Source organism: Leguminivora glycinivorella, chromosome 19, assembly GCF_023078275.1.
Source record: "Leguminivora glycinivorella isolate SPB_JAAS2020 chromosome 19, LegGlyc_1.1, whole genome shotgun sequence".
NCBI lineage: Eukaryota > Metazoa > Arthropoda > Insecta > Lepidoptera > Tortricidae > Leguminivora > Leguminivora glycinivorella.
This window is the reverse complement of record NC_062989.1, coordinates 10216143-10242389: the sequence shown is the minus strand read 5'-3', so window position 1 is coordinate 10242389 and position 26247 is coordinate 10216143. Positions and strand designations below refer to the sequence as shown.

General features: G+C 37.5%; 2 protein-coding genes across 2 annotated transcripts; both read left to right on the top strand.

The window, feature by feature from the left end:
- The first annotated feature begins 453 nt into the window (after positions 1–453).
- On the top strand, positions 454–8808 carry LOC125236391 (cytochrome P450 4C1-like). The gene is given in 10 exon segments (XM_048143175.1): positions 454–556; positions 2908–2998; positions 3331–3420; positions 3423–3515; positions 3806–3881; positions 4378–4684; positions 4782–4850; positions 5509–5674; positions 7311–7493; positions 8136–8808. Coding segments are annotated over 9 exon segments (1188 nt in total). The 5' UTR covers positions 454–556; positions 2908–2958; the 3' UTR covers positions 8300–8808.
- A 5587-nt stretch (positions 8809–14395) lies between these two features.
- On the top strand, positions 14396–26247 carry LOC125236671 (luciferin 4-monooxygenase-like). Its single transcript, XM_048143566.1, has 10 exons — positions 14396–14551; positions 15136–15343; positions 15853–16051; positions 16582–16704; positions 19173–19347; positions 20150–20290; positions 20886–21020; positions 22417–22647; positions 24745–24910; positions 26107–26247. The coding sequence occupies exons 1-10, from the start codon at positions 14396–14398 to the stop codon at positions 26232–26234; spliced, it is 1662 nt and encodes a 553-aa protein (XP_047999523.1). The 3' UTR covers positions 26235–26247.

Below are 26247 nucleotides of genomic sequence, written 5' to 3'. Positions count from 1 at the left end.
TATATTTATTTCACGAAATGTTCACACTTCCCGGGGATGAAAACTTAGAGTTTTACGATATTTTGTTCTTATTTTATGCGGCGGTATTTGCCACGGCTCATAAGAGCCTGGAGTCCGCTTTGACAACGACATGCAGACAGAATAAGAATTGTACTTAATAAGTTTTTGAGCTGCTGAACAACAGGGAAAATCCATACTAATATTATAAATGTGAAAGTGTGTGTGTCTGTTTGTTTGTCCGTCTTTCACGGCAAAATGGAGTGACTTATTGACGTGATTTTTTAAGTGGAGATAGTTGAAGGGATGGAGAGTAACATAGGCTACTTTTTGTGTCTTTCTAACCTCCCCCCCCCTAAAATGGGGGGTGGGAAATTTTATAAAGCATTACACAATTTTCGAATATAAATATAAGTTTCTGCTTTGTACTTACTTAAGTTTTCTTTTGCCAGATATATTCATCACTTTGGGCAAGCTTAAGAAGGAGTACGGCCGAGCGTTCAGATTCTGGTTAGGACCCGATCTCAATTATTGTATCTCAGAGCCGGACTACGTTAAAGTAAGTTTTGAAAGTTTCAGGCCAAGCTAAGTCCGTTTTCACATTATCCGATCCAATATCGGATGTCGGAAGGATTTCAATGGAAAAATTCCAAGGTGGCACCTGTAATGTATGGGATATCGGTCCGACTTCCGATATCGGATCGGATAATGTGAAAACGCACTAAGTTCAAGTTGAGTCCATACATACACTGCACAAGGGTTATTTAACCGTCAAACTATGCAATTATTGACGTTTTAAGTCGCCCCATCAAAATCGCTACCAACTTTAATCTTGGTCTAGAGACTATACTTAACACGTTCACTGCGTTACGGGGGTTTTTGAACCCCGTACACTGTCATCACTCAGTGCGGGTGAGAAAAATCGTGTTCACTCCGCTGGTGCGGAAGCTGTATTTTGGTCATTTTTACAACTACGAAAATGACAAATATACATTTGGATTTCTGTTCAAAAGTATTATTTATTGATATATTAATTATATACGGGGTCTCAGGGACCCCGTACCGACCAGGGGACAAAAATGACCTTCTAGTGCGATACGGGTCTCCGTGAACCCCGTAAAAGGATTTGCTGGCCCGTACGGGGTTGTGGGCACAGTTTCGCTAGTTCAGTGCTTACTGAAATACTTGTTATCGGCAAATTAAAAATGAAGCGCTCGAACCACACGTTAGAACTACTATATTCCAAAAAAAAAGGTTATCCCACAAAATAAACATCAGAATCACCACAAATTGACATCTAATTACAAGTAGGTAATTAAATATATGTTTTTAATATGTAAAAACGGTGGTGGTTTATCTTATTTTATGTATCTTTGTTACTTACTTATATTAACTACTTTCACAAAAATACAAGAGTGCGAAGTATCATTTTTGATGTGTAATTTTTTTATTAATACAGCATATACATCGATATTTTTATTTCCCATCACTATTAATTTATCGACCTTAATACATTACATGCGTTACGGGGTGTACTAAGCCCCGTATTTTTTCAATTTTAGTGCGATACGGGGATAATATAACCCCGTATTTTCTTTTCTATATAATTTTGTGAGTTTTTATTGTATCCACGTGCGGGCATAATGAGACGTAGGAAATTTCATACTCTTACAGTTAGTCGAAAAAAATATTGGAAAATCTAATATTTCAGGAACTTACAGCACTTTTAACAGACTTAGGCGTACGGGGCACTTTTATACCCGTAACGCACTACGGTGTAAACTATTACGGGGCGGATTGGGCCTCGTAACGCACTAGATTTTGGGTTAAGGTTTTGGCTTGCCGCAGCGAACGTGTTAAATTGTTTTATCTACTCGGACTACCGACTTCAATCTGTCAATTGGGACACCACAGACTAAACTAAATATAAGTGCTGAATTTTCAGTGTTGGAGCGTCTTTCACACTTCTTAGTCAACTATATGTAGGTAATATTTCATTACAGTTCACTTTAATAGTTTACTGTTGTATACTAATTTGCGATACCTGGCATTTTTTTTAAATATCGCGTTATCGACCAATCACAGACAATTATTACAAACAATTGCTTGCCATGAAATTCGATGTTGATACAACAGTGAACGACGCTATTAACATTAATTTTAACTTGAATGATGATATTGTTCGTGCATTGATGATGAAGATGATGACTCATAGAAATAGTTATTTGTTATACAAGGGGGCAAAGTTGTATTTTAACGCCGAGTGTGGAATTGAAAAACGAGCAAGTGAAAGGATTCTATAGTTGAACCACGAGCGAAGCGAGTGGTTCGAGAATAGAATCCTGAACTTGCGAGTTTTTTAACACACGAGAAGTGAAATACATTTGCACCCGAGTGTAACACAAAACTTTTCCCCTCACTATAGCGAGGAAACTACAACGCAAAAAATGCGTTTATCACTGCTTCCAGTAGTTCCACAGGTGGGAAATCATCTTTATTACTAGATTCACCTACTTTTATCAATTTTAAAGCAGTTAATTTGACTTTTTCAAGGTCAAATTACTTTACCCACTAGTGGATGAAATGCGTTTTTACCCGCTGGTATTAAAGGACAAAACACGTGTTTCTGAGCTAGTGAGGGGAAAAAAGTATTGTATACAATAGTGATAATTTAGCTTTTCACTCTTGCGCCATACTATTAGGCCACTGAGCAAGCTTCGTAGCCTAAACAGTAAACATGGTACGCGACTGAAAAGGCCTGTATTATATTACGATTGTATAAAATACTATTATGTCGTGAGAGCGGTTTATTGGTAGAATTTCTTCTCAGTGTCTTCATTTTTCGGCCGCGTTAAAGCTGTTTTGACATGGCTCGATTCTCAACATATTATTTATGTTATGCTATTTCAGATTTTGCTTCAAAGCAGAAAATTAAATGAAAGAGGCCCACAATACAAATATATGGTAGACTTCTTAGGCTATGGTATTCTAAGTGGATCAGGTAAACAAACTTTGATCGAACTTTTTAAATATATTTTTACAAATATTGGCACATGCGAAAATTACCAACGATATGGTTCATTTATTCCAGGCCCCGTAGCCGAATGGCATTTCTCCGACGTGAAACGAAAACGAAACGCCGCGAAAGGTAGTCTGGCTCTGTCACGCCAATACGCAAGAGCGATAGAGATAGATATCTACTAGCGATTCGTTTCGTGAGCGTTTCGTGAGCATTTGTGCCGTTCGGCTACGCACCCTGTTTTGTTCTATATATCTTGGTTTGATTTTGTTTTGTTACAACGATTTAATTACCTATTGTTATTTTGTGTGAAGGTCCAGTGTGGCGTAAACGCAGAAAACTAATCAGTCCAAATTATAGCCACAGAGCTACAGAAAGCTACAGTCATATATTCAATGATGAAACCGGCTTTTACTAGAAAGACTCAGGGAAAGACCTTCGGGGAAATCATTTAATATCTACGAAGAAGTCGTCAAGACTACAACCTACACGGTCTGCCGTAAGCAATATGTAATTATTATTATTTGGTGGCAGAATAACATAGATAAAAATTGCTGCAATTTGGCTGCAATTTATTATTAAAGTCGTATTAAAGTTGACAAAGTATGGTCAATTTGTCTTTGTTTCCATTGTTTAAGCTAAATTACTTAAAATCACATAGAACAGAGCAATTATTTTTATTTATCTTTATACCTGCATCAGTTCTTTTGTTTTTGTCTTCATACCATTTCACGGTAGAATGATTCCGCTATTACATACGACTCTTACTTAATATTTTCAATATTTTAGAAACTTTATTTGGCTTGAGCAGAGAGCAGTCCTTGAGCCTTCCCTATCTTCAGGAAATTGTTGATAATACACACCAGTGAGTATCCGTCTCACTTTTATACTTAAGTAATCTCAATCCCTCATAGTCAGCTGATTAATTTGAATAGAGCTAATGTATTTCGTATAAATTGATTTACGCTTACTAGTAGTATTTTTTAATTGACTACGTAAATCATAGATATTTACACTCCATTATACCTAAATTTAAAAGCCAACGATGTTTTTGTTTACACAGATTTCAATAATTACTTCGGTCCTGGGTTCGAATCCCGGTAAGGGATGAGCACAAATATTTGTTCCTGAGTCATGAATGTTTTCTATGTATATAAGTATGTATTTATCTATTTAAGTAAGTATATCGTCGCTTAGCACCCATAGTACAAGCTTTGCTTAGTTTGGGGCTAAGTTGATCTGTGTAAGGTGTTCCCAATATTTATTTATTTAAGTATTTATATTTTATTTAAAAGTCAATTGTTTTCGTCGTTTAACTTCGTTTGCATCTATTCATTAACCATTCAAATGCTTTGTTTCAGGATGTACGCAGTAGCGTTTAAGAGAATGACAAAATGGTACCTACAAATAGAACCTTACTACTGGCTTTCACAGTACTATCCAAGACATAAAAAGTTCATACAAAACACAAAACATATGGCGGATGCTGTAGTCAAACATAGACTAAAACATATAGACATAAAACTAAATGATACAAACTTAATTAAAACAGACGAAAGCGAAGTTTCACTTAAACATGAAGTTTTAACTACTGTAGATAAGTTAATTTTGGAAAAATCAATAGAATATGATGAGATGTTAAAACAAATATTTACAATATTTACAACAGTAAGTGTGGCGCTTTAGTTTTTTTTATCAATACAAAGTACCTATAGGTACTTTCTATTGCATTGTTGCAAAAATAATCAATTTTATTGTTTTTCAGAGTCAAGAAACATCAGCTAATATTGTTTCTTTCCTATTACTAATGATGGCCTACCACCCCGATTGCCAGGTAACAGTTTATTCTGTATTTGATTACCTTCCACTAATTTACCTGGAGGGCAATATCGTCAAAAAATATGTTTTATTTTCTGTGTATTTTCTGTGTATATTATATACATTTTTCTCTTGGATCTATGCATCAGCCAACATAACTGTATGACCTACAAAATATTGGTTAAACTGAGAGAGAGCACGCAAATAACAATATAATGAAAATGTGACGAACTGCAATTCAATTGCTTTTCTAATGATCATTCCTATGACAAGCTTGACGTTTTCGCTACGTAGCCACCAGGTGTAGGAACAACATCCCTCCTTACATCAGTAGCCTGAAAACCATTCATAGTTTTAAATCAATTAATAAAAGAAATCGCAGTAATTCTTTCATCGCTTTCATTTTGCCGTTTGCGTTTATCAAACACTTATTAGATTCACTTACTAGATTTTTCCCGCGGCTTCGCCCGCGTACTATTCTAATCTGGTTTTCCCATACAAACTTTGGACCGCCATTTCTACCCCTTAGAAGGTGAATTTTGAAAAATCCTTTCTTAGTTCTCCTACACCTACGTGCTAAATTTGGAATCGGCTCTGTGTGTTGATATGTCAGTCAGTCAGGCAGTTTCTTCTTTTTATTTATTTAAATTTGACATAATATTATAACTTTACAGGAAAAACTCTACGCAGAAATAAAGGAAGTGTTCGGGGAAGATCGGCATGTGAGCGACGAGGATATAAAGCGGATGCCATACTTGGACATGGTATTCAAGGAGGTCGTTCGGCTGTTTCCGATAGCGGCGATGGTGCAACGCACGGTTATGGAGGATATCGATATTAGTATGTGCCTTTATACATAATAAAGTAAAGAAATATTTGGCGACCGGTCTGGCTCAGTTGGTAGTGACCCTGTCTGCTAAGCCGCGGTCCTGGGTTCGAATCCCGGTAAGGGCATTTATTTGTGTGATAAGCACAGATATTTGTTCCTGAGTCATGGATGTTTTCTATGTATGTAAGTATGTATTTATCTATTTAAGTCGCTTAGCACCCATATAGCTTTGCTTAGTTTGGGGCTAAGTTGATCTGTGTAAGGTATCCCCAATATTTATTTATTATTTATTTATTTAAATATAGGTATAAGGATACGCATTGATTAAAATTGCAAAGAAAGACTAAATATTTTGAAAACTAAAAAAATAAAAACAGTTGCTTTCTGCAGCAATTCAAAAGATGTGGCAGGTTATTTTGTAGATGATGTAGTGTTGTTTCTTTTAAATTATTTTCTGCAAAAAAATTAGCTCCTTGTGACCTTCGGAAGCAAGTTTATCCAGCCCAGTATATATTTATAAATTAGTATTTGTGTACGTATAGCATAATTCATACAAAGCGATTAAAACTATTGAGTAAACAGGTAATAAGCGAAAACTTGTCAAAAAAATCTGTTCATCTCAGCATCAGACTTCGGTTGTCTATAGCCAAAGCTCATTTTTTCAATTTCATTTCCAGGTCAATTTCAATTTAATTTCGTGGGTTAAATTGTGGCGCAGGCGAGAGGCTGGCAACCTGTCATTGCAATGTCACAATTTCGTTTCTTTCAACCCCTTTTTTAACCGCCTTCCAAATCTCAAAGGAAGGGGTTATCAAGTCGTCTGTATGGTTTTTTTTTTTTATGTTTGTTCCTCGATATCTCCGTCGTTACTAGACCGATTTAAAAAATTTTTTTTTTGATTGAATGTATATGCATACAGATTGGTCCCATTTTTCTCAGAACTCAGTTCTGATGATGGGATCCTGGAGAAATCGAGGGAACTCCTCAAATCTGAAAGGCATACATATGGTGATTTTTGTGTTTTTAAAGGAACAGCATGCATTTACGTACGGAACAGTGACATTTGGTGCATTGGAACTCCTGATGATGGTCAGAATGGAACTCCTCAAATCTGAACGGCACACTTATAGTGACTTTGGTATTTTTATAAGAACAGCATGCACTTACGTCCAGAACAGTGATATTTGGTGCAGTGGAATTGCTGATGATGGTCAGAACGGAACTCCTCAAATCTGAACGGTACACTTATAGTGACTTTGGTATTTTTATAAGAACAGCATGCACTTACGTCCAGAACAGTGACATTTGGTGCAGTGGAACTGCTGATGAAGAGTGAGCCGCCCCTGGTTAGAGTTCCGTTCTGATAATCATTCTCATCTGTAAGTACTTCAGAATCATCCAGATTTCAAAATTGGTTCAGAAATGACGGAGATATCGAATAACAAACATTAAAAAATATACAGACGAATTGATAACATAATCCAACATTTGAAAGTATTTATCACCAGAATCCCAAAGGAAGGCGGTTTTTTTTTTCTTAAAAATTATTTTTCCAAAAGAGTAGCACTGAAACTTGAGTATAGTTCATGTGCTGTGCCTATTACCCCTTTATGAGATACAGACGTGATTGTATGTATGTATTTCCAGGTCAAGGCGTGACGCTCCCAGCCGGCAGTTCCGTGGCCGTGCTGATCTTCCACATGCACCGTGATGAAGAGTTCTGGGAAGACCCGGACGCCTTTGACCCTGAGCGGTTCAACCCTGAACGATCCGCGACGCGTCATCCGTATTGCTACGTACCCTTCAGCTTAGGTTCCATGAACTGTTTAGGTAAGTTATTATCCAGATCCATTCACCATTCACCTTGGACAGTATAGTTACTGTTTTCAGTATAGGTACGTTTTTAAGAAATGCGGTATAATTCACTCCTCTTTCTCATAAGCATTCTTAAGTGCGCAATCACAGAAATTAAAAGCGTCTAGTTGTCAGGCGCAGCAGAGTATCAAACCAAATTAAGTAAAGACCACAGAAATAGGATATATATGACATTATATGAATCTAATGACGCTGTCGCTTCCCGCTGTCTGTCCGTCTGTCTATCCTATTTATGCTTAGATCTTTAAGACTACGCAACGGGTTACAGTCTGACCAAAAAGAGTAGAAATTCAAAAGTGGCAACATTGTAGTGTCATCCCTCTCACACAATGACATATTGATTTGAAAGGGACGACACTACAATGCTACTACTATGCTATGATACTACTACTATTACTATAGTTTTTAATTACTCTTTTTGGTCAGACTGTATGATGCCATTTTTTGAATAGCCCCTCTAGATTACTAAACAACCCTGACCAGCCCTTCAACATGTATCACATTTAGCACTAAAGATAATTCAAATAGCCTAAGAAAACATTATTATATTTTTCTCAATACTTTACGCCGGTGCCTAAATGCTTACAATTTGTGTAGGAAGACACTTCGGCAGCAAACTGGTGAAGACCATCTATATCAGAATACTGCGAGAGTTCAGGCTTACCTCTCCGGAGACATATGCGGATCTCAAGCTGCTGTGCGCCGTGTCTGTCGAGTCTGTCCACGGATACCCAGTGTTCTTGAACCCGAGACTCAACTAATTTAAAAATAATTAATGGAAAGCGGCTAAGCTGAAATAAGACTCCTGGTCATGTCTGCCGTATGCCGAATGAGATGTGAGCTAAGATTACCACAGATTGCAGCCCAGGCCCCGTAACCGAATGGCATTTCGGCGCGAAACGAAAACGAAACGCCGTGAAAGGTAGTCTGGCTCTGTCGCGCTAATATGCAAGAGCGATAGAGATAGATAGCTACGAGCGTTTCGTTTCGAGGGCGTTGGTGCCATTCGGCTATGTACCCAGGCCTAAACGGGGACGCAGCAGATACATCTATGCGATGGTGAAACGAGCTACATAACTCCATTTCGGAAGCGAGAACTGCTCAAAAACTGAAGGAACGGAAAAAGCGGAGAGACCTTTGCTCATCAGTGACACATTACAAGCTCTCATTTAAATAAATAATAAAAAGTTATATCACAGTTTATGCACCCTTATTGTTTCTACGAATGCCATTTTCATCAATATTTTGTCAAAACAGACAGGTAATACGATTAAGCCACACATAGAATGAAATAATATAGGTTTATACAAAGAAGTATACACAATCAAGCTATTAAACTTGATTAAAGAATCTATAATTGTAATGATTGTACAATTCAAGTTTTATAGTCCAAGTGCAAATACTTTAGAATAAATAAATAAAATCAAGTAAGTATGGATATTAATATCGCTGGTAATTATTGTTCAAACATTTATAATAATTATAATTTTATTCCTGATGGCCAACTCAATCACCACACAGAACAACTTAAGAATGTATTTGTAATGAATTTAGCTGGAACTTTATGTTTGCTATGAAGAATAAATATTTATTGAAAAACAAACAACATTGAACTTTGTATGGTATAAAATATTTTTAAAGACTTTTTGACACTTTTTGGCTCTCTCATACAAAAAGAACTTTCAGTGCTTGGAGTAGAAAGTATTCCTGCCGGTCGCTACCTATAAATGTCGAAATGAGTTACTTACAATAACTATTTTTTTAATACAGTTGCTCAAAAAGTGCCCGTTTTTTGGCTGTTTAGCGTGCGAGAAGTTGTATTTTACGAACTAGTGCGTAAAAAGAAGTATACGTTCCATTTTACGACTACTTACCGAGCTGTTTTCATATTAGTCTAGTTTACTAAGACAGAATAAAACTATAAACATACTATTAAGTTCCTAATATTTAAAACGTTAATTTTCATATGTAATTGTTTACTTTTAGTCATGCTAAACATAATTTATAAAATGGTTTATACTTTGAAAATTCGGTCATAATGAGTCGTGTAAACATAACATGATTGGAACGAAACGCGTCTTCTACTGTCAAAGTAGAGGCGTCTACCATGTTTTAACTGAATGCACGTACAAAAACCTCAATAATATGTTACTCGATTTGTCATAATTATTTTACGTTATTTGCAATACGTCGGGGCATAAATGGATCGATTAAATTAAAATGTAGTTGTACATTAAAGAATCGTCCCAAATCGTAAATGTTTATGTTTTTATGTCACTCCATGAAATAAATTATGTTAGATGAATAGCAAACTCGAAAATATGCACGCAAGTTTAAAAGCTTCAAAAATACGCCTTTGAATTGTCAAATAATCCGTCAATGTCCATGGGAAAATTGATAGTTCGGATTGTTTTATTTCGTTATAGTAGTGTTTTTTCGCAACTGTATTAAAAAACGTCGTTCGTCACACGTGCGAGAATGTCATTCTTCTCGCACTTATAACGAAATGTACTATTTTAATACAGTTGCTCAAAAAGTGCCCGTTTTTTGGCTGTTTAGCGTGCGAGAAGTTGTATTTTACGAACTAGTGCGTAAAAAGAAGTATACGTTCCATTTTACGACTACTTACCGAGCTGTTTTCATATTAGTCTAGTTTACTAACACAAAATAAAACTATAAACATACTATTAAGTTCCTAATATTTAAAACGTTAATTTTCATATGTAATTGTTTACTTTTAATCATGCTAAAGATAATTTATAAAATGGTTTATACTTTGAAAAATAGGTCATAATGAGTCGTGTAAACAGAACATGATTGGAACGAAACGCGTCTTCTACTGTCAAAGTAGAGACGTCTACCATGTTTTAACTTAATGCACGTTCAAAAACTTCAATATGTTACGCGATTTGTCATTATTATTTTACGTTATTTTCAATATGTCGGGGCATAAATGGATCGATTAATTAAAATGTAGTTGTACATTAAAGAATCGTCCCAAATCGTAAATGTTTATGTTTTTATGGCACCCAATGAAATAAATTATGTTAGATGAATAGCAAACTCGAAAATATGCACGCAAGTTTAAAAGCTTCAAAAATACGCCTTTGAATTGTCAAATAATCTGTCATCGTCAATGTCCATGGGAAAATTGATGGTGCGGATTGTTTTATTTCGTAGTAGTGTTTTTTCGCAACTGTATTAAAAAACGTCGTTCGTCACACGTGCGAGAATGTCATTCTTCACTCGTCCCGAGATTTGCCACTCGCGTGCCGCTCGTGGCAAAATGTCTCGGGACTCGTGAAGTAATGACATACTTCTCGCACTTATAACGAAATGTACTATTTTGGTTTGATGACATTCTAATAAGTGTAAAACGGCTTTTAAAAATATAACTACAATTTTGAAAAGTGGGATAGGAAGCCTGTGAAGATTGTCAACAAACGCTGCACAAAAAATAAAATATACTATGGACTATATTCGGCGAAAACTCACACATAATCATGCAATACAACGAATAGCTACTATTATTACATAGTTTATGATATACTGGTTAATAAAATTACAAACATTACTTCAAAATGTGGATTAGGAAAAAAAAATCCATGTCATGCATGGCCGGATTTTATCGTGTACATTGAACAACTTTAAAATAAACTTAGAAATAAAAATAAATGAAATTAAATTAACTGATTATGCTATAATTGCTATAATAAACAATTTAATATTTTTCATAGTCATAGATTATTTTTTTTTGAGTGTTGGATGACTTCTATGTATTATAAAACAACACAAGCCTTCTTGAGCATACCGTGGGACTCAGAAAATGTTAAAATGTCTTAAAATATTTATAATATTTATGCATGCATTGTCATAGGAACTGTCGACTGCACTTTACTGTGTCTTCACAATAAAATTCGCTCTTCTGTATTGGCGCGACAGAGCCAGGGGATCGATTTTTGAGTCTCACGCGTTCGAATTCAGAAAATTGTTACTGAAAATAATAAGCAAGTTACTGTTTTCAACCGGTATTTTAGTGACAAAATCCCGTATGCGAGATTCAAAAATCGCCCTCCAGACTGCGTTTCCATCAAGCGTCAACGATTGTCACTTGAGGTGGGCCGTTGCGTTGCGCCCGATGCGATAGAAAAATGTCAGCTCTATATGCGATATGGATTGGATAAGTCGCATAAATGACACTGACCTTTTCGATCAATGCCGTATATTGCTCTTGACGTAAGTATAAATATTGTATGGAGTGTTAGAGGGTTCCGACTTATCACAACCTACCCCATAGAAAAGAAAATTATTAATCGATTTTTTTATTTCAGTTTTTCCTGACCAAAACTCAATGTTAGGGCATTAAACCGATCCTACCTATTAGGTATTTACATAATTGTAATTTAATAATCGAATGGCAATAAACACGGCCATAAATTCATTTACTGTAACTAAGCCATAATTATAACAATTTTCCTATTCCTATAACCCACGACATCTTCGATTTATGACAATGATTACATTTACGTTTAATGCGATAAGTATACGCCTATTGACAATAATTTATAAGCCTACTTAAGTTCAGTCATTGAATATGATAGCTGGGCCGATGGTTAATGACATGCAAAGATTTATTTTTACTAGACTGTACACTGCTATGAGGCTATTTTTAAACGCGCTAAAGACTATGAGCGCAAATTTTTGAAACATTCGCGGCGCAACATGTGTATGGTTCCAGGGGGCCGATTTTTGAGTCTCACGGCGTTCGAATTCAGAAAATTGTCACTGAAAATAATAGGCAATTCACCGTTTTCAACCGGTATTTTAGTGACAGTGAGACTCAAAAATCGGCCCCCAGACTCGCACAATTTCACGGCGATTTCGCTTTTCGATTCCCGCCAAGATGGTTACGTACAAGGTACAAGGCAGAAATAGTTTTCGTACGCAACTGGTTAGGAAGCTTGGTACCTACGTGGCCGAAGAGAGAAACTGTAAATTTTATTAATTAACTGTAAATTATGTACCTATGCCATCATACTGGATCTAGCTTAAAACAAACTACTGCAACAATCGAAATTCGTTGATTATGCAGCAAGTCCAGCGTATACGCAGAATAATAAAATTTAAGCCCCTGGTAGGCCCCGAGTGTGTAAAATAGAGTAAGTAAACAAACAAATTGGCAGGTGTGTATACTGTAATATATGTAGGTAAACTGAAACATAATTTACTAATGTGAAGTTAAGTAAAAGCTTATAACAAAATACAAAATGGTTTGAATGAAACCTGCATGCTGCTTAGACATTTGGAGTGGGTGCTATTAGGGCCACTTGCACCAACGAAAATGGAGGGTTAACCCACCATTAAATATGGAATTTGACAGATGACAGCCCACTAACCCTGAGTTAAGTATTGGGTGCAAGTGAGTCTTAGTCTAGCAACCTGTCACTATAATGCTACAATTTCGTTTTCTTTCAACCCCTAATTGCTAAAAGCGGCACAGAAACTTGAGCAGTTTCATGTGCTCTGCCTAGCCCTTATGGGAATACAGGCGAGAGTTTATACTTACATATCTACAAATGGTCTGAGACTGAGTAAGCAGCACAAAGAAATCCGAAACCTTTTATAACTTAGGTAGGTACCCATTTACATTCTTAAACATTCTCATAAGTTGCCTTGAGACTGGCCCAAAAACTAATTTTAGGCGTCCTTGGGAATGAAATAGGTACTCGTAGTCACATTTAAGAAGTCTATTCTTTGAGAACAGCTTAAATGTTTGATGAGTGTAATTTTCTTCGGTAACAAAGCTATCATTCCGCGAGAACCGTCCACTACCCGGTCGTTACTTTGTGAATTATTAACCAAGAGGCCGATGTCACACTGGCTTTTGTAAAACACTTCATATTTGTTTATCTATTGACCCCATAGATGTGATCATTGATGTGTTATTGAGCGAAAACCTACGCAAGCAAGCATTACTTGCTAATCTTTATAACTAAGCAGTCTTCATGGTTTGTGTATTATTTTCGTCTCATATTTTGTAATAGATGCGCTGTCTGTGCTTGTATTTCTTCGAGACCCAGGGTATACATTACTGTGCTAATCTATGAGCAATGCTTCATTACTGTTACTGGCCTGTATTACCCTATGCTTTTAAAAAAGGCATTTAATAAACGCCTAGAGGGTTTGTACTAGCAATTTAGTTTGTAACGCAATTCAAGCAAATGTTATTTTAACTATGAAATACTTGTTCATTCAGTTCATTGTTTGTAGGTACTTTGTAGTATCGTTTTAAGTTAGTAATTCTATTTTAAGAAACAAAAGGGACACCATTATGTACACGCCCTTAGAGCCATTTTAGTTTAAAGGTCGAAAGAATTATTCTGAGTAGTCTCCTTAGATACAAAATAATCGGTATACGGACCGGACGTAATCTTATTGTCATTTTTTACTGAGTTTTGGAGTTTTATTTCAAATAACTTTAGATTCAACAGATTTTAGGTAAGTTTTAAGAATAATACTACTACTACTAGTAGTAGGTATATCAAATGTACGTATCGGTAATTTTTTTGTATCTTCTTACGTTATTTATCTACTTAACACCTTGTCAACCATTTATACAATTATATTTAATAGTAAAAATCATGAAAAATATGTCGATTACTTAAAATTGTCCCCTAGTGAAAATTGACCCCCAGTGCAGTGTTATGGTTTTTGAAAGCAAATTATGATTACAAAACCGTATTAACAATGATGTAGCTTGTAGGTACATATATGCATATGTATAGAAAAGAAAAATAACAGCAAAATGTTAATGTGACATGGGGACATGGGAGGCTGTATATTACTTTTACTACAGAATGTATCCACGAAGAAGGGTCAACGACGCAGTCCACTGGTTCATGAACGACCTCACTTTCCGGATCGTGGCTGAATCTGGAAACCCGACTGACCGTCAGCATCTCGGGAAAATCTTGTTGCGGAGCTTTAAGGATGCTCCCGACTTCGTTATGCAGGTAAATGTTCAACTGCATATACCAATAAAAAAATATTACATAAGATAAGAGAAAATAATAATGGAATGAACTTAGTGTCCTTAAAGAGTCTTCACATTAGACAGGGAGACATTAGAGAGGGTCTGTTATCATATACAAGACAAGTGGTAAGGGCCTAATCTGACAGAAGTCCTCGACCCTCACTTTATACCAAAGCGCCTTACAAGTCATTCACACCCTAGAATGTACAGTCACCGGCATAAATAAGTGATGATTTCTGTACCTTGTCGCTTTAAATCGTTTGATAATTTCGTATGACAGTTCAAACAAGACGTTAATGTGACAAGGTATGAAAATCATCACATGTTTATGCCGTTGACGTTACACCAATAGATAGCTCGGGACAAAATCAAGAGGTGCGATAATTCTAAAGGGCTCATCACTGATGCATATACTTCCTCTCTTTCTATCCAGAAGGATAAAACTCCTCCTTCAAAAAGGCCTTCGGTTTTCGGGTGAAATCTGAAGTTGTCTTAAAACGGAGGTTGACATTCTGAAAGCTCATGCACTGTATGTCACATGTCACAATTCAATTTTCTACATAGATTGATGGAGGGACAGGCGAGTCAGAAACTAGTGGCTCAGCCCTCGAGAGAACCGTGCGCTGCGCCATCGCTCTCAAAAACCTCGGTCTTCAACATCGTGACGTCATGGTCCTAATGGCTCCAAGCCACATCGACCTGGCCATACCTTTCTACGCGGCTATGTACCTGGGAGTCATAGCGTCTGCTATTGACAGAACTTTGGGTGTTCGTGAGTATAACGCTTTAAAATTTTGATCCTGGTTTTGGGGATTCTGACTTGTCCGACCAAATATAACGGGTATATTGTGCGTTAATTTTAGGTATTTATTCCTGTATGTATTAATAGAAATCTTAAACTCAACTAGTACTTCATAAAGAAGTCCATTAATAGGTTTTCATTCTTAAGACTTTACGAAGATTGCATTTAACTAAGCTACTATGTTAATTTAGTTTTACACGTACCTAACCTTTATGTGCGCGAGCACACTTTCTTCCTAAGGATACTAATAATGATATTGTCGAGGCACACAAAGACCTTTAGATCAAACTCCCTAAACAATAAATCCTCTGCCGTGTCGCAGGCGCGTTGGTCAAACCAAACGCGGTGCGCTTAAAATGATAAGTACCGCGATTGGGAACGAAAAATGTAGTTTTGTCACGGTCCTTGGCAAAACTTATTTAACTTTCTGCCTTTTGCCTATTTTTAGTTTGATAATGCATAAACTTATCGGTTTTCAGACGAACTCCAAGGAACCTTTGACGTGTCAAGACCAAAAGTGATCTTCTGCCAAAGCGAACGAGCACCAGACGTGCAGCTGGCCCTGAATGGAATAGAATCGGATGCCTTTATAGTCACCTTCGACAAAGGAGACTATCTCTGTAGCTTTCCTGAGTTCTTGGAGACATATGGAGATAATAGCCCTGTTGAGGAATTTAAGTGAGTTCTGCTACTTCAAACAATTTTGATAACATTTATTATATTAAAACCATGTGATTTGAATGGTTTAAACTTTTCTTAACTTACATATGTAGTGTGCTGTACCTATTTAAAGTTATAAAATGATATCTGGATTTAACTTTCATTGCATAACTATTTTAAATCATTATTAAACAGTTTCGGTTTCTTTTAACCCCTTATTTGCCAAGAGTGGCACTGAAGCTTTAGTAGTTTCATGTGCTCTGCCTACCCCTTTATGGGATACAGGCGTGATTGTATGTATGTATGTATGTATGTATTAAAATAAAGTAAATTGAGAACAAAGTTCTGGGTAGGTGCCTGTAACATTTTAAAAATATGAATGTATGGCATTAATTTATTTACCGAGTTTTCTTTCTGATCTAAGTAGTACCCAAAGTTCGTTATAATATGGGGGTACTACTTCTAGATAAGACTAAGTCTTACCGAGAGAGGTACAATGGTACATACATCTATGTTGAAGTTGACGATGTATTTTTAATTCCTTGCAGGGCTACAGATTTCGACCCGGACGAGACAATCGCGCTGTTAATCGCCACTAGTGGAACCACCGGATTACCCAAAGGCGCGGCTGCCACTCACAAGAACTTGTCGATCTCTTTACCTTATCTTTGGTAAGAAGTGTAGCAATAAACAAAAGAATAACTTTATTTTCCTTTTTTGAAAAGAAAAAGGGTGGCAGATTGATAAATTGGTAAGATACAAAATTGTATCTTACATTCCGGCATTGTATTGTTTGAGCCATATTCACATAACTAAGAAATTTGCTTTTAAGAATAGGTACTTGTTGTTGTAATGAGTTTTACTTGGAGTACCTATTAGGAGGGGAGAAGGCTATGACGAAGCCTGGTTTAATGCTTTAGATACCAAAAGGTTGTGACAATGTGTTGAGGACCCTCTCGCTCGCTCGCGTGTGCTAACCGGCTCCCGCGCGAAAACGGAGCACTCGACTCCCGCGCCGGTTGACTATATTGCCGATACGTATTATTACCAACATTAAACTGATTCCTTTGATAAAAGGTATGCGAATTTTGTGAATGTAACTTATCTCGTAAAAGGGCGCCCTCGACTTCGCTACTTATTTGCGCTAAATGTACCATATTTTTTATATCCATAGGATTACATTTAATGTAATAATAAATTCTAGGAGAAATCCTACTTAATATGGTTTGCATTAAATTTTGCAAAAAATTTCCTCCGACCAGTCCAGATTTAGCGCCTTCGCCGCCGCTACTACTGAGTGCGCAAACTCTAATAACGTTTCGGACTCATATTGATAACGCAAACACATTTCATTTTTTAAGGTTTCTATATGTATCGGAGAAAGAACCTCGTTTAAAATCAAAATTTTAACATCTTGCCAGCTTGGTAAGGCGACTGCTCGACGGAACCACCAATCTGCCAAAAAACCAGTTGTCCTGGTCATTATCCAGGTCACATACTCGGACTGGGGAACTAACTCTAGTTGAGTAATTTTATCGATACTGACAATAAATTTAATCAGCTGTTTGGCCACTTTGCCATCACAAACGGGTAACTCCGCGAGCATATTTTGCAAAACTTTTAACTTATTTTTATCTACCCTATTTTGTCCACCTACCGCGGCCGGAGCGGACGCGGGCGCGGGCACGGGCGCGGCCGCGCATGACTCGACCTTTGTACCGCCCTGGCTCGACGATGAAGTATGCGATCTTCCTGTCTCAATCGTATTAATTCATTCCTTTAACTCTAAAATTTGACTATTTTGAGAATCAATCTTTTCCTGTAATTGATTCAGAGCCGGGTTCAAATTTTCCAAATTCAACGATTTAAAATATTTAAACATGTCCGACACCCGAGTAACGGTTTTTTCATATTTTTCCTCCGTATCGGACATCTTATTACTAATTAACCCTAAATAATGCCAAACAGAAAAATATTAGACCTAATTCGGGGTTTCGCACCTCCACCAATTGTGACAATGTGTTGAGGATGAGAGATAGGAATTGGGGTGGTACTCACAGCAAGTCCTTGTAATTGTCCATATAACAGTGCACTGTTCACTTCTTCACTCGTGTTTCGGGGCTTGGTCTCGGAAGCCACTCGCGACTTGGTGGGTGTAAAACGGCACCCTTCCAAGGTTTCGGTTTTGAGCAGTTCAGGACGCACACGCGCGATGTGTCGTGCTCGGAGGCAGATCGCATTCTGCCGAGCCTTCCCGAATGACGGCCGTGAGTTATGATTTCGGAACGGGGTGGGTAGTTGGAAGTTGCACATTGTCACAAGGTGTTGCAGAAAGCAAATAGAGACTGGAATCTCAGGTGGCATGAGTATTCTATGCCGAAAATGTCGCTCCTCTACAGTCACCAAACCCGTTGTCTAAACAGCAATGTGTAAATCGTCTGCAAAAAACGCAAACGATGACTCGGTGTATCTACAAAGATTTTTTAAATGTTTTATTTTCTCCATTTCATGCTCATGTTCATATTCATTTATTTATTGCGTCCACATGGCTGAGTCCCAAAAATCAGCTACTTCATATTGCCTTATTTTTAATCCCCGGCGCAAAAACGACGAGGTGTTATAAGTTTGACGTTTGATGTGGTCGTTTGAGTTTGATCTGAGCAAAGTATCTGATCTAGAATAAAGAATATTATCGTACAGTAAGGCCACTCCCGCTTCCCGCTGAAAGCCGCCGCCCACCCAGTGCCCGAGGTGTGGTCTGAGTGTGTGTCTATCTGCGGCATTGTAGCTCCCGAACGTATGAACTGATTTAGATTTTTGTTTTGAAAGGTGAATTAGTCGCATGTGTTCCGAGTATTATTAGCCATGTCTAATGGAAATCGTTCAACAATGTCGTGAGCTTTTTGTTTTCAAAATTTAAATATTGTATTGTGGGGTAAATTGTGGTGTCAGGCGAGAGGCTGGCAACCTATCACTGAAATGTCACAGTTTAGTTTTCTTTCAACCCCGTATTTGCCAAGAGTGGCACTGTAACTTTAACAGTTTCATGTGCTCTGCCTACCCCTTTATGGGAAACAGGCGTGATTGTATGTTGTTGTATTGTGGTTATTTTAAACCTAAACTTTAATTTGCTCTCAAGGACTCGCCACACACAATTCCCACACCCCACGAAGATGATAATGATCGGTTCACCGCTGCAGTGGCTGACGGCTCTCATCAACTTCCTGATGTCTCCCGTTCTTCAATACACGAGGCTGCAGACGTCACAGTCTTTGACGCAGCAGCACGCGTATGATCTTATTAACACTTACAAGGTTTGTATGATTGAAGTTATGCAAGAGATAATCTGGATTTAGTTCCTATGTATATACATCATATAATCACGCCTGTATCCCATAAAGGGGTAGGCAGAGCACATGAACTACTAAGTATCAGTGCCACTCTTGGCAAAAAAGGGGTTGAAAGAAATCCAAACTGTGACATTGCAGTGACAGGTTGCCAGCCTCTCGCCTACGCCACAATTTAACCCATATCCCACTGTCGACTTCTACGACATCCACGGGAAGAAAGGGGGTCGTGAAATTCCTAACCCGTCACCACACGGGCTATAGTTCCTATAATTTCTACAAATCATCATTGAGCTCCATTATGTTTCACAGAGTGCATTCATTACCTTAAAATTTACTCAACTTGTATTAACAGTTGCAACCTTTCAACTTAGGCATACATATGTAGGTAATTTTGCTCCCTATTAGATAAGTGGATAAAAGTTTAATATTTCGGATTTTGATTTAAAAAAATGTGCATCTTGCAAACTTCAAAAATGAGCTCTGATATCCGATATGGATGTACTCGTATAAAATTTAATTTTGACACAGGTATTAAGACACGGCTAATTTCTGACGCATATTAAGCTCGAATTGAACCTTTGAAATAAACCCGTTATAATAGTCATAGTTTTTATATGAGCTAAAGAAATCTTAGAATTTCACGCATAAACTGATCGGTTCGATATCTGCCTATACAGGTTGTCCCAGAAGTACCACGCCACAGTGACACCGAAGGTTGATAAGCTTCTAGGACACCCTGTATGTATAAATAGTTATTACTTTTCAGCCAACCTTCACGGTACTAAGTCCGACGTTCATGAACACGCTCATAACCCCTGGAGAACATGAGCAATGTGACTTCAGCTGCCTGGAAACCCTGATGCTGGGAGGAAGCGCTGTTCCGCCGGATCTAGTAACGGACATAAAGGTAAACTATCACCGAACCTAATTACCCACCCAGTTGTAATACCAAAACTACCCACACTCAAGTAAAAAAATTGACAATCACTCGACATGTTTCGTTCCGTGACGAGGAGCATTTTCACTGAGCACGCGCGATGGTATCCCGACGTAGACTTTCGACAATTTTTAGGTGAGTGACCCGATTTCAGATGTTTAATATAACCCACTCAGTTCCATTTGGTAATTCTAGTTACCAGCTGTCACCTTTATTTTACTTAATAATACAACCCATTGGAAAATTCGTAGCAATTGGGTAAACAGCTAGATATAACTAAGTAGTATTTATAAGGCGCCTTTACCATGAAATACTAAAGCCGTTCAGTTTAAGGGTGCCTTTCTACCAGAGGATGCGCTACGTGGCCGTGTTTGATGTCCACCAATCAGCTTAGTCGAAACCGTTCCCACCAGCGCTATGCTTTGTAGAACAATGAACATGATTATTGGACATCAAAGACATCAACTTAGCGCATCTCTGTTGGAAAGGCGCCCTTAGTTGAGAGAGAGCGACGGATCTATAGTTGTGTCCCTTTCTCTCCCCCTGATATTTTTTATCGTTTTAGAAAATAATACCCAACACCGAGGTGCTAAACGTGTACGGAATGAGCGAGATTACAACTATAGCGTTCATGGACTCAGGGTCCAACCTTCCTGGTTCTGCCCCCGCTGGGAAACCCATCGGGTGCTTACAATACAGGGTGAGTTTTCATTTTCCGTTGCAAGTAAGTTTTGGTTCGAATCGTGTCACAAATTTAAAATGTTCATTTTATTATACAACTAGGGACAAATCAAATTGTTTTATTGAATATTTTTGATTTGTTCTTTTTCCAAGTAGTCACACTACTATATATAAATTATAAATTGAAATATATATCATACACGAATGACCTAGCCTTATCAGAGATAACATACACTAGAGAAATTTCGTCGGGTACCACGGCGGGCGTGTGGTCTAGTGGTAAAGACGGTAACCGCGTAAGCTGAAGACCCGGGTTCGACTCCCGGCTCGGCCACCAGTGGGCCTTTGCGTTTTTTCTTTCGTGTATGATATCTAAGTATTTCAATTTATCATTTTATTATATTTCAACCAGGTCGCGTCGATGGTAAATGCTCATAGAAACAAAAATTGCTAGTTTCAATTCATCCTAGCAAACTTATCACCATCATTATCATCCTCCTTGCGTTATTCTGGCATTTTCCACAGTTCATAGCCCTTATTGGGATTAGTCCGGTTTCCTCACGATGTTTTCCTTCAACGCCATAAATTCTTAACGCTATCTGAATTGGGTATTTGTAGCCAAAACATAGCCCATAACTTTATGCTTACTCGTACATGAAAACTAGTTTACAAAAGTCGTTCACACTAAGCATACCACGTTTGAATAGGGGCCAGTTGCATCAAACACAATTAACAGACACATCAACATCACAACTCACGGGGCAGAGGTCTATGGAACTTCCCATACAACAAAATTTAACGCTTAAAAACGACGTGGTGTTATAAGTTTGACGTCTGTCTGTCTGTTTGTCTGTCTGTCTGTGTGTGTGTCTGTCTGTGGCATCGTAGCTTCCGAACGGATGAACCGATTTAGATTGAGTTTGTTTTGTCTGAAAGCTGAGTTAGTCGGGAGTGTTCTTAGCCATGTTTCATGAAAATCGGTCTACTATGTCCCGGTCGGGGGATTTTTCAAAATTTTAATTTTGTGGTTATGTTATTTTATAAGTATATGTTTCTCTCTATCGATTCAAATTCGTTGCTACTAGTAGAATCCTTCTACTAAGTCAGCATTATTGATAATCGAATTGCATTTTATTTAAAGCTCAATAACGCTTAATAATAATTTAACGCTTTGACGATGACAGACGATTTGGTGCAACGGACCCTAAGTATTGAGATTTTTTTTCGAAAAAAACATACATACATTCATACAATCACGCCTGTATCCCATAAAGGCCACCAAAGCTTCAGTGCCACTCTTGGAAAATAAGGGGTTGAAAGAAAATGAAACTGTGGAATTTGCAGTGACAGGTTGCCAGCCTTTCGCCTACGCCACAATTTAACCCATTTTCGAAAAGTGTCTTCTTAAATTCCAGTTGATAGACATCGACACTCAAGAAGACATATACGAGCCTCACAGAAACGGGGAGTTATGGCTAAAAGGTCCAGGAATGATCAAGTTCTACTACAACAACCCTGAGGCGACAGAAGAGACTTTTGCCGAAGGCGAATGGTTCAAAACCGGCGATGTGTTCTATAGGGATGAGGACTACAACTTTTTCTTCGTGGAAAGGATTAAATTGCTGCTCAAGTATATGAGTCATCAAGTGAGTACAGAACAAATAGGACCGAGTATTATAGAGAGTTACTGTCAAAATAAAATGTGTAATCACAGTGCATAGACAGCCATCTCTCGACACAGGCTTAAAACTTTTGAACCTCAGTTTTGACAATTTCACCCATATTCTAATAGATCAAGAGCTCAGGACCGCCAGACGTTCCTCAAATTCTCAAGGATGAAAATTTGGGACAATATACAACGTGTTTCCGGTAACACTCAAAACCTCAGACACCCCAACTGATTTTTATTTTTTTAAACTCATCTAGAGTATTCATCTTTTAATCTGATCGTTACTTTTTTTTTGAATTTTTAATTTTCTGTACAGCTCTACTTGACTTTTAGCTCTACACTCAATAAAATAATTGCTAACTTCCACCATAAACCATAAAACTATTTATTTGTGTACGTTACTGCAACGACATAAGCTTAGATGTCACTGTAAAACACTTTAAATCTTTGTCACAGTAAACTTCAAATTGGACAGGTAATCGCAGTAAGCAAATTCAAACCCAATATTCAAAATAACAAGGTTGTAATTAGGTACGAGTTCAATTTGTTATGACTTATGATAAACATTAAGATTAAACTGACAAACAACGTCAGACTCGTAGCGGAAAAAATAATCGTCCAAGTAACCAGCCAGTATTAATACCCCTAAATACTGAAAAAGGTAAACAACCTCTAGCAATGCGATATACACAATGTTGTCTTACGGGTACAATAGAATAGGAACGTAAAAAATAACTAATAATACAAATTTAAATAAAAATATTACCCCCATCAAGATATAGCTGAATCGATTCTACTCTCGATTCTGAACAAACTGTTTTCAGGTTTTTAGTGTTAAGTGAAACACGGTGTAGAGTTCGAATCGACGTTTAATGTCTGCATATTTTCTAGTTCGACCCGAGGGCCATTTTTTTGCTATCAAGTTCTGAAGGTGAATAAAAAAGTTCTAACTTTCCTTAAATTCTCAAGGCTGATTTTTATGTATGTGTTAGAGCACATTGTTAGAAATGGTAATCATCAATGCCAGACCAAATTTTATTTTGAGTTAGGAACTTGAAACTTGGTAAGAAGATAATAAATATAAATGGAAGAAAAGTAGATTCAGCGTTTTTCGATTTTCGTCTCCTTACGGGTCAAAAAGGGAAAGGTTTGTATGAGGATCAAATTTTGTTTGCGTTAGGAACTTGAAACTCGGTGCAGAGATAATAAATAAAAATAAAATTAAAGTGATTTTATATTAAAATAAAATTAAAGTGATAATACTAAAAAGAGGAAAAAAAGTCATAGAAAGAAAACCCCGTCCAGCGACTCCTAATGCGGCATCGACCCCAGGATGCTGACTCATTACTTCTCTGAATTGCCAGCGATATAAAAAAAAATATATATAGGTACAAAAAAATCATCCTTGGTGAGAAAAGAATGTATAAAAAAAAGCTTTACAGATAAGATCGTGTCACTTATATTTCCGGCCTTCATTGTGTAACATATTAGGGCAGGTAACTGTATCTGAAGATCAGCGCTGGAAGTCACCAGCAACACGCTGAAATGAGGCCATTTCGTGGCACTTCATTACTTTCTGTCTGTTGTTATTATGTGTATTTTGTCTTGCCTGTGTTCACAAATAAACGTTTATTCTATTCTAGTCTATCCACTCATTGATTCTTAATACACTAAAATGAAATATAATTTAGGTGGTTTGAAATATAGTATTTAGGTATTAATGGGGTTTCCCGATCATGTGCTAGATTCATTTTGTAGCAAAATGCAAACGCAGAATGCAAGTCGTGGCCCCGGGCCGGCCCCTGTCCACTCATGGAAGCGGTCCGTCGAAAATGAGCTACGGGCGGCTAGGTTGAGCTGGAGCTAGGCCAAGGGGCCGATTTTTGAGTCTCATTGTCACTAAAATACCGGTTGAAAACGGTGAATTGCCTAATATTTTCAGTGACAATTTTCTGAATTCGAACGCCGTGAGAATCTGAAGATAGGAAGGCGTGGCGCGAGCTCGTGAAGGCCCTTTGCACCTCTGGGGTGCCTTAGGACTACAACAACAACAGATTCATTTTGTGTTTTCCAGATCTCCCCAGTGGAACTAGAGATTACAATTCGTCAACTTCCAGGAGTACTGGATGTGGCCGTGACTGGTATACAAGATCCGAAATGTGGAGAGTTACCAGTCGCTTGCGTCGTTAGGTGTCCAGGTTCCGACATCACTGCGGAAGACGTCAAACAGATAGTGAGAGGTGAGTTTCTTCATGTGTTTAGTAATTATGGTTGAAAGACCAGAAAGATTTTAGTGGTGCAACCACAAACTGATGGAACTTGCCAGTGGAGCTGATGATTACAATTTGTCAACTTCCAGCCGGCGTATTATGCTTCCAATTTTTAACACACGACGCGAAAACGACGGGGTGTTATAAGTTTGACGTGTTTGTCTGTGTGTGTCTGTCTGTCTGTCTGTCTGTCTGTCTGTGTGTGTGTCTGTCTGTGGCATCGTAGCTCCCGAACGGATGAACCGATTTAGATTTTGTTTTCTGAAAGCTGAGTTAGTCTGTTCTGTCTGAAAATCGGTCTACTATGTCGCGGTCGGGGTTTTTTCAAAATATTAATTTTGTGGTTACGTTATCTTCTATCTTATCTACGTGGATAAAGTATCTGTCACGCTTTGGCAAAAGTATTTCAGTGTGAGAGTAACCGATGTCTTATCCACGTGGATAAGCCCCTTAAGAGGATACGGTAGCGAAAATGATAAAATGGAAAGGAGCCCCCCTTTCAACTTGGGAATTTTAGTTAAATATACAAGTGTTATTAACTAGATTTATCGAAAAAAAATTGTTCATTAAGAACAACTCAGTCAAAAGATATTTCAAAAAAATCTTTAAAATCGAGGTTCCGCTCTCGACTTTTTCAAAACTTAATCAATCGGAACGAAATTTGAAAATCTGAATAACAATGAAATAATCTATGTCGGACCGTTTAGCTTTTTTGGTTAATTGTTACCAATCTTGAGTATCACACCTTTTTTTGCGCCACAATGAAAATCGTTTTTGTTTTTGATTGGCTCTAGAATCTTTGCAGAATATCAAAAAAATCAAAACGGTCGGGGATAAAAATAATAACAATCTGTGTTGAAAAAATCATTATTCTATCTTCAAAAACCAGGGAGGAAATAGTCGAGAGCGTTTGTATGGAGAATTGACCCCTACCGTATCGTCTTAACGGGATCAGTTCGCCGTTGTACTCCACATCTCAATGTCATCGATTTTTACATCGATGCTCAATGTATATTATTTTTAATGTGTTTTTGTTCAATAAATGTGTGTGTTTTGCGTGTTATAGCCACACTTATAATCGTTAACGCTCCTCTTACCCTTTTTGCCAGGCAGTACGCTTAGCTAGAAAGCCTACGAGTATGTAAACCTATGTTTTTATTCCACAGAGAATCTCGCAGACTCAAAACAGCTGAGAGGAGGGGTCATATTCTTAGACACGATTCCACAAACGGCGTCCACTAAGGTTCATCGAAGAAAACTCAAAGAGATAGCTATGCAAATGGAAACTGAATGAAATAAAATAATTT